This window comes from Nyctereutes procyonoides, unplaced genomic scaffold (assembly GCF_905146905.1).
Source record: "Nyctereutes procyonoides isolate TBG_1078 unplaced genomic scaffold, NYPRO_anot_genome, whole genome shotgun sequence".
In the NCBI taxonomy this organism is placed as follows: domain Eukaryota; kingdom Metazoa; phylum Chordata; class Mammalia; order Carnivora; family Canidae; genus Nyctereutes; species Nyctereutes procyonoides.
Window position 1 is genome coordinate 4,357,975 of NW_026575020.1, and position 8,845 is coordinate 4,366,819.

At 56.3% G+C, this 8,845-nt stretch overlaps 1 protein-coding gene across 1 annotated transcript; it reads left to right on the forward strand.

Moving 5' to 3' along the window:
- The first annotated feature begins 1,065 nt into the window (after positions 1-1,065).
- Positions 1,066-8,742, forward strand: NR1D1 (nuclear receptor subfamily 1 group D member 1). The gene is made up of 8 exons (XM_055321114.1): positions 1,066-1,693; positions 4,415-4,747; positions 4,956-5,044; positions 5,149-5,293; positions 5,650-6,293; positions 6,602-6,787; positions 7,336-7,546; positions 8,256-8,742. The coding sequence occupies exons 1-8, from the start codon at positions 1,663-1,665 to the stop codon at positions 8,453-8,455; spliced, it is 1,839 nt and encodes a 612-aa protein (XP_055177089.1). The 5' UTR covers positions 1,066-1,662; the 3' UTR covers positions 8,456-8,742.
- The last annotated feature ends 103 nt before the right edge of the window (positions 8,743-8,845 follow it).

Genomic DNA, 8,845 nt, shown 5'->3' on the forward strand with positions numbered 1-8,845 from the left:
AAATCCTCAAGCGGGAGGGGACCCATTTTCACCAGTGGGGCAATTGCTGCTCTGAAGGGAGATGCTGGCCATCTCTAACCCCTCTGGGCAGTGTTTCCCTTGCAGGTCTGCCCGTCTCCCTGCTATTTAGGGTGGGCAGAGGGAACTAGGAATGAATGTCTGACCTTGGGCCACTCACTTCTAAGCTTCATTTTCTTCTTACCAAGGAAAAGATGCTAAGGAAAGGGAAAGGAGTTAAGATGATCTTTGGGTTCCCTTCTGTGGGATCTACATGCTGCATTCAAGCACCAGGTGTTGGGAGTGGGAATAGGTCACTCTGGCCCCAGACCCCTGCCTCACGTTTTGCCCCATTACTTTAGGGCCTCAAAGCACTTTCACCATAAAGTTCCCCTCCCTGGTCTTTTTTATTTCCCAGACCAAGGGAAATGACTCACCCCAAAGTCACCTCGAATGAATGGGGTGGTGTCATACAAGCAAACAGGGAGTCCCTAGGGACAACCTCACCCCCATAGCAACTCCTTTTCCTAAAGATGTTCTCCCTAAGGAGAGTGGAGGGAAAAGGGGTCACATTTCCTTTTGGTCTCAGGACTTGGTTCTGCAGCAGAAATTCAGCTTAAGTTCCTGACTCTGGGAATATCTCCCTTCCCTACTTGTCATCTCTCCCTGTGTCACCAGTAACCTCAAGGCGCAGTCCTGCAATCACGTGAAGCCCTCACGTTTGCAAGGTTTGCAGAAAGAGCCTGTTAGTTTTGATCTGCCAGGGAGCAGCCAAGCTTGCCAGTTCCTCCCCAGGAATTCACATGCCTCTGCCATACAAGCTTTCCAAACACGCCACCCTGACTTTTCAGTGTACCCCACCCCATTCGGCTCTTAGCTCCTCCCGCGTCCCAGCAGCCGCTTTTTGCAAGGCAGAAAGGGGGAAATAGACGCAGTCCGCCCCCTTTGCCAGTGGACTACAAATCCCGACAGGCTTGGCGTTACGCAGGCGCACGGAGCTCAACGTGCCTGCTGCTGGAAAAGTGTGTCACTGGGGCACGAGGCGCTCCCTGGGATCACATGGTACCTGCTCCAGTGCCGCGTGCGGCCCGGGAACCCTGGGTTGCTGGCGCCTGCGCAGAGCCCTCTGTCCCAGGGAAAAAGGCTGGGGCAAAAGGCGGCTGAGATTGGCAGAGTGAAATATTGCTGCCGAGGGAACGTAGCAGGGCACACGTCTCGCTTCTTTGCGCCTGGGTGCCCCGTTTCTCCCCATCACCTACTTACTTCCTGACTGCAACCTCTCTCCCTCTGGGACTTTGGCACCGGGAGCTCCAGATTCGCTACCCTGCAGCGCTGTGAAGCCGTCAGGCAGTGGCACCCCGTGCACTGCAGAGACCTGACTCTCCTAGCTACCTTCCAGCCAGAACTACAGCAGGCTGATCCCCCCTCCCCCACACTCTGCTCTTCCCATGCAAAGCAGACCTCCGTTGCCTCTGCGTCCTACCCTTCTGCAGGGCTGCAGTCCGGCCACCCCGAGACCGTGCTGCAGCGTGCCTCGGATCCTGCTTGTGATCCGCGGGGTCCATTCCCCGCCCTCAGTCAGTGCCCAGGGGGCGACAGCGGCAATTGCAACCTCCAGCCTGTGTCAAGGTCCGGTTTGAATGACCGCTCTCGGCCAGTGAAGACATGACGACCCTGGACTCCAACAATAACACAGGTACTGAGATTCCTTTACCGTCATCATCCTTTGTAGTTGTCTCCTCACTTTCATATATGCCTTAGAACAGGAGGAACTTTGTAAGGCACTGGGGACTCCCTCGGCCCGGGGATTTGCTAGCATAATGGGGACCATAGGCTGGGATTTCCTGAGCGAGTTGTTCGTCCTGGGAAAGAGCCTGGAGGCGCCCCACCACCTCTCAGAGTCCCAAAGCTCCTTTTAGCCTTAAGGACTCGGATCCCGGGCAGGAGGAAAAGGAGAGCGGGTACGTGTGGTAAGATGCACAGTTTTGAGGGACTGGGAGCCTTGGAGCAGTGCCCCAAACGCCCCTATCTCCCCTCCCCCCTCGCCTGCAGCTGTGGCACGCCTGGCCTTCTCAGAAAGGGGACCCCCTCCTCCCTCTCTTCCTCTTCCCCTAGTTCCTGCAAGCTCAAGGGAACCTGAGAAGCTGTGGGGCGATAGGGGCTCGGGGCAGGAGGGGCTGAGGGAATGGGTCGGATCTCACTGGGGAATCCTCAGTGACAATAGGGAGCGGCCCTGAAGGAGCCAGCAGAGTAGTTGGTGCTCTGCCCCGGGGAGGACACCCACACCGCCCGGGAGGCCCGGAGGGCTCACATGGCTGCGGAGTCCGGCCCACGTGCTGCGTTTGTTTTCATTCAGCAGGAGCCGTGGCCGCCACCCCATTGGTCGTTGCCTTCCGGCCCCGTTACATAATGAGCTCCGCCCCCCGGTCGCCCCGGCAACGCGTGTTCCCTTCCCTCCTTCCCTCACTTGCCCCGGACCGGCTGGCGTTTGGGGCCCAGCCCAGGACCCGGAGGCCCGGGAGGGGCGGGACGGGGGCGGGGCCGCCGCTCCGGATTGACGGGAAGCGGAGAGGGCGGGGCCTCGGGTTCCGGGGTTCCTCGTTGGGGAGCCACGTGCAGGAGGCACACGTGGAGTGGGGACGTGAGGCCGGCTGAGGGCTCGGCTCCCGCCCCGCCCCTCCAAGATCTGGGTGAAGCCGGGCTGACTCACCGCCCCCGCCTGCCTCTTTTCCTGTCCGCCTGCCTGGGGCCCCCCTTCTCCCCATCATGGAAGCAGAGTAAGATGGAGACATCCCTGACCTCTCGTGGCCTCATGTTTACACTCCTCAATGGTACCTCCTGTCTAGCTGCCCTTCGCCTCTTTCCTTTCCTCTCACTTTAATGCCTTTAGACTCGGTGTTACCATGGTCCAAATTCCTTCTGTTCCTGGAGCATCTCTTTCCTTAGTTCCGCAAACACTGTCTCACTCCCCATCCCCACCAAGCAAGCAGCAGTTGTCATGAAGGACTTTCCCAGAATCATAACTGAAGGTCTCCTTCACCTTTTTCCCCCCCTTCCTCACAGAAAGGAAAACTGACACCCAGAGAGTGGAGTTAATTTCCTCTAGGTCACAAATCAAGTTGGTTGTGATAGATCTAGATCTAGACTAGACCCTTTTGGGCATGCCCCTCACTTCCAGGTAGGATTATCTTTGGATGAAGGTCTTATTCCCCTTTGGGGGGATGGGTGAACTAGGTCAAGTTCATTTACCACTCAATAATATCCCATCCCCCTCCATCTCTGATGGGATATTCAGTTCCAACCCTGAAACTGTAGGAGCTGATCTATTGTGCAACTACTTTTACTGGGAGCTAGGTTCACCCTGACCAACCTTGAGCTATTTTAGGGTTGCCCTGCCCAGCTCAGTGTGTGTCAGTGGGTGAGCAAGACATGTGCTCTGGATACACGGTGACATGGCTTGTGTTGGCTCACACGTGTCCTAGGATCCTCCCTTCTCCCACCCGCCTGTGGCAGGCCAGGCTAAGTGCTTGGCAAAGGTGTGGCAGGCAGGTCACCTTTTCTCCTAATACCACGGGAACACAGCCACCTGGTTGGGCCAAAGTTACTGAATGGCCAGAGAGCCAAGGTCGTTGTCACCAGGCTGAGAGATCTAGAAGGGGATTTCCAAAGCCCTATGCTGGACAATTTGTTTTTCATGTCCACCTCCTGCAATGTGCACTGCTAAGTCTTTCCTGGACTCAGAGGGAGAGTCCACTCTGACTCTTGCTCTTGGAGCCCAGGGCAACCAGCCTGGGCATGTTCAGTATCCTCAGTATCTTCGGAGAATATGTCTTCCAGTTTTGGGGGAATGTGACTGGTTACTCTTGTAAGACCTCTACTCTCCTCAGTGTTGGCTAGCTGGCCTTCCATAGTCTCATCCCTGGAATGCATCAGCCACGTTTTTTTTTGTTTGTTTGTTTGTTTTTTTTTTTTTTTTTTTTTTTTTTTGGTGGGGTGAAGGGAAACTGGGCATGCTGAATGGGTCTCAGTGGCTCATCCATCCTCAGGTCTGCCACTGACCACTAGGTCATCAGCTGCAGTCCATAGTCCCAAGGACAGCGTTCAGGGCAGAGGGGGTACATACGTGAGATGCCTGCAGAGGTCCCGCCTCTAGGGAGGCACCTCACACCCAAGGCAGAAGCTGAATGTACCCTGCAAAGGGTCTTAGGGTATTGGTTGGCCATGTTATGTCTGATATGTGTTGGGGAATTGCTCACTGCAGCTCTTCCTGGGACTCCCAAGATTAAAGGTTCCACATGGTTAAGTTCTGAGCATCCAGCAGTATTTGGAGGAGGGAGGTGGGGGGATGAGCAAAGTGGTACCCTGGGACCAAAGATATGTGACGGCTGACATCCCTTCCCTTGTGTTCTCCTGCCAGGTGGTGTCATCACCTACATTGGCTCCAGCGGCTCCTCCCCAAGCCGCACCAGCCCTGAGTCTCTCTACAGCGACAGCTCCAATGGCAGCTTCCAGTCCCTGACTCAAGGCTGCCCTGCCTACTTCCCACCGTCACCCACTGGCTCCCTCACTCAGGACCCAGCTCGCTCCTTTGGGAGCATTCCACCCAGCTTGAGTGATGATGGCTCCCCTTCTTCATCTTCCTCATCGTCATCCTCCTCCTTCTATAATGGGAGCCCCCCAGGGGGTCTACAAGTGGCCCTGGAAGATAGTAGCCGAGTGTCCCCCAGCAAGAGCACCAGCAACATCACCAGTGCGTAAATTTCCAGCTGATTTGGGGAAAGGCGGACAGGCCTAGGTTGGGACGTGGTGTTCACATGATACAGTTATTCCCAGGGCCTTCCCTGGCCTCAGGGATTTCTCCTAGAGTTGCACCAACTGCTGTCCAGCCCAGAAAACCTCCACGTCTCTGGCCATTCAGATGGCCCTCCTGCTCACCCGCTGCCTCTTTCTCCCCACAGAGCTGAATGGCATGGTGCTACTGTGTAAAGTGTGTGGGGATGTTGCCTCAGGCTTCCACTATGGCGTGCATGCCTGTGAGGGCTGCAAGGTGAGGCAGGATGGGGGTAAGGGCAGAGGCATGTGACCTCATCCTTCCAGATACATAGGCCTGGCCTGGATGGAGTGGCTCACTAGCTGCCCCTGTCCTTCCAGGGCTTTTTCCGTCGGAGCATCCAGCAGAATATCCAGTACAAGAGGTGTCTGAAAAATGAAAATTGTTCCATTGTCCGCATCAACCGGAACCGCTGCCAGCAGTGTCGCTTCAAGAAGTGTCTCTCCGTGGGCATGTCTCGAGATGGTAAGGCAGCACCGTTGCCCCACAATGTCCCCTCCCTTCCTTCCACCCAAAGTTTCTGAGTTAATCCCTCCCTTTAAAAAGTCCCAACGGAGACCTGTCACACTGTGAGTCTCCTTTGCACAGGGGACACCCATCTTTCATCCTCTCGGATAAATGCGCTTCTTTCCTGTTAGTTCCTCTGGCCACCTTCTAAGCAATCCCTACTTGGAAAACCCCCCTCACTGGGCGTGGCTGTGGTTCTGGTTTTGATGTGAAACCCCAATCGTTCAGGGCCTTGCCCTTTCAGGAGGAAGGAAGGAAGAGAAGCATGTGAGTGTGTGTGAGAACTTCCTGACGCTGCTCTCATCCTGTCACAGCTGTGCGTTTTGGGCGCATCCCCAAACGAGAGAAGCAGCGGATGCTTGCCGAGATGCAGAGCGCCATGAACCTGGCCAACAACCAAATGAGCAGCCAGTGTCCATTGGAAACCTCACCCACCCAGCATCCAGCCCCAGGCCCCATGGGCCCCTCACCACCTCCCGCTCCGGCCCCCTCACCCTTGGTGGGCTTCTCCCAATTCCCACAACAGCTGACGCCTCCCCGATCCCCAAGTCCTGAGCCCACAGTGGAGGATGTGATATCCCAGGTGGCTCGGGCCCACCGAGAAATCTTCACTTATGCCCATGACAAGCTGGGCACCTCACCTGGCAACTTCAATGCCAACCATGCATCGGGCAGCCCTCCAGCCACCACCCCACACTGCTGGGAAGGTCAGGGCTGCCCTCCTGTCCCCAATGACAACAATGTCATGGCTGCCCAGCGTCATAATGAAGCCCTGAATGGTTTACGCCAGGCTTCCTCCTCCTACCCTCCTGCCTGGACCCCTGGCCCTGCCCACCACAGCTGCCAGCAGCCCAACAGCAATGGGCACCGTCTATGCCCCACCCATGTGTACACAGCCCCAGAAGGCGAAGCACCTGCCAACAGTCCACGGCAGGGCAACTCCAAGAACGTTTTGCTGGTGAGGGCACTGGGGGTGAAGTGGGCAGGGGGCCTGGGAGACTGGATTTAGCATAAGGCAGCTGGGTGTGCCTGTATGCTAATGCAGGAATATCCTCTTGTCAGGGGAGGATGCTCAGCCCTGCTGTAAGGGCTCTGTCGGCAAATCCCTGATCTCCACCTGGCACCTGATTGCTACTTTACCTAAAAGACTCATCCTCAGGGCCACAGTCCCTAACCCAGGCAGAAGCTGGGGTCCAGCCCTGCTGGGAGAACCCATCTGAACCATCCTAGCTGATATTCCCCTCCCCAAATCCATTCCTTCTCCAGGCATGTCCCATGAACATGTACCCACATGGACGCAGTGGGAGAACCGTGCAAGAGATCTGGGAGGATTTCTCCATGAGCTTCACACCTGCTGTGCGGGAGGTGGTAGAGTTTGCCAAGCACATCCCTGGCTTTCGTGATCTTTCTCAACATGACCAGGTCACCTTGCTTAAGGCTGGCACCTTTGAGGTGAGTGACCCTTTGTGATCCCTGTTCTTGACCCGGGGAAGGATCCAGCGTTGGGTATCTGCGATAGGCAGGGGTTCTGCAAGGCTTTGGAACCCCCAGTATCTTTGTCCTGGCAGATTCTGACTGCTGAGGGAGGGGACAGGATTCCTCTCCATCCTGCCTTGGTATGGCTGGGTCTTCTGTCTTCTCAGCTGGGGTTGAATAACATTCCAATACCTTAAAATAACATCTTAGGGCACATTGCTATCCCCACTCCAGGCATGAGCAAACTCACCTTGGTGAGCTTTTGTGACCTTGCCCAAGGTCACGGGTAGTGACAAAGTTAAGACTCAGGTTCAGGCCTGTTGGATTCCAAAGCCAGGGTGATGTTCTCCATCCTTCCATTTCTCTCCCACTCCTACCCACCTACCCATTCAGAAACCACCCCCACTCTTTACTGAGAAATCTAAGGCAGCACCAGTAAACCCCCTGGAAAACTTGAGGGGCAATTTAGCAAGTGCTCCCCCACCCCCAAGGATGACCATCTCTGCCCCCCACTCCCCCCCCAGGTGTTGATGGTGCGCTTTGCATCGCTGTTCAATGTGAAGGACCAGACAGTGATGTTCTTGAGCCGCACCACCTATAGCCTGCAGGAACTCGGAGCCATGGGCATGGGGGACCTGCTCAATGCCATGTTCGACTTCAGCGAGAAGCTCAACTCCCTGGCGCTTACCGAGGAGGAGCTGGGCCTCTTCACCGCGGTGGTGCTTGTTTCTGCAGGTAGGTCAAGCTCTTGCCTGAGCCTGACCCCGGGGGAGGAGGCGGACGCAGTTCAATTCAACACACCTTTTATGGAGTACCTACTCTATGCCAGGCCCTGCACCGGGCACTGGGATACAGACATGATTCAGACACAGTCTAGCTGGGGAGACAGACTCATGCCCGACTAATTATAAAACAGTGAGATAAGTGTCACAGTACAAGCATGAACCAAGGGCTTTGGAAGCACAGACAACTATTTCTGCCTGGGGGAGCTGGGAAAGGAGGTGACACTTGAGTGGGGCCTCACAGGACAAATAAGATATTGCCAGGCAGAGAGGGGGAAGGGCATCCCAGGCAGTGGGAACTACAGAGCAAAGAGCAAGGGAGCCTGGACGCGTGTGGCCTGTTCGGGGAAGGAGAATGGCTTTGTGGGATGGGAGGTGACCAGCCCTGTGGAGACCATGCTCCTGGCTCTCTCCACTGCTTCCTGCTCTCGGGGCAGAGGTCTGGGGGAAGCAGCCATGCTCCCCTCCTCCTCCTTCCCCGTGGGCCCTCCGAGGGGCTTCAGGGAGAGGCTGCTCCAGCAGCAGCACCAGCAGCAGCCGTGTTCTCCTCCTCCTCCTCCTCCTCCTGGCGGACTTCCTGGCAGACCTCCTCACAGACCTCCTCCGGTTCCTCCTCAGAGGAGCTCAGGGAGCCTGCCTCACTGCTGTCGTCTTCCCCACAGACCGCTCGGGCATGGAGAACTCCGCTTCGGTGGAGCAGCTCCAGGAGACGCTGCTGCGGGCTCTTCGGGCTCTGGTGCTGAAGAACCGGCCCTCGGAGACTTCCCGCTTCACCAAGCTGCTGCTCAAGCTGCCGGACCTGCGGACCCTGAACAACATGCATTCCGAGAAGCTGCTGTCCTTCCGGGTGGACGCCCAGTGACCCGCCCGGCCGGCCTTCTGCCGCTGCCCCCTTGTACAGAATCGAACTCTGCACTTCTCTCTCCTTTACGAGACGAAAAGGAAAAGCAAACCAGAATCTTATTTATATTGTTATAAAATATTCCAAGATGAGCCTCCGGCCCCCCGAGCCTTCTTGTAAATAACTGCCTCCCTCCCCCATCACTGACCCTCCCATCCTCCCCTATTTAAATCACTCTCCCCCCTCCCTCATTCGCTAGCCCCCTGATTTGTTCTATTCCTGTCTCAAATCCAATAGTTCACAGCTGAGCTGGCTTCTGTGGTGTGTGCTCGTTTTGGGGGTGGGGTGGGGTAGAAATACTGCCAAGGCTGGGGCACACCTCTCCATCTGGTCAGTTTGTGGGGTGGGTAC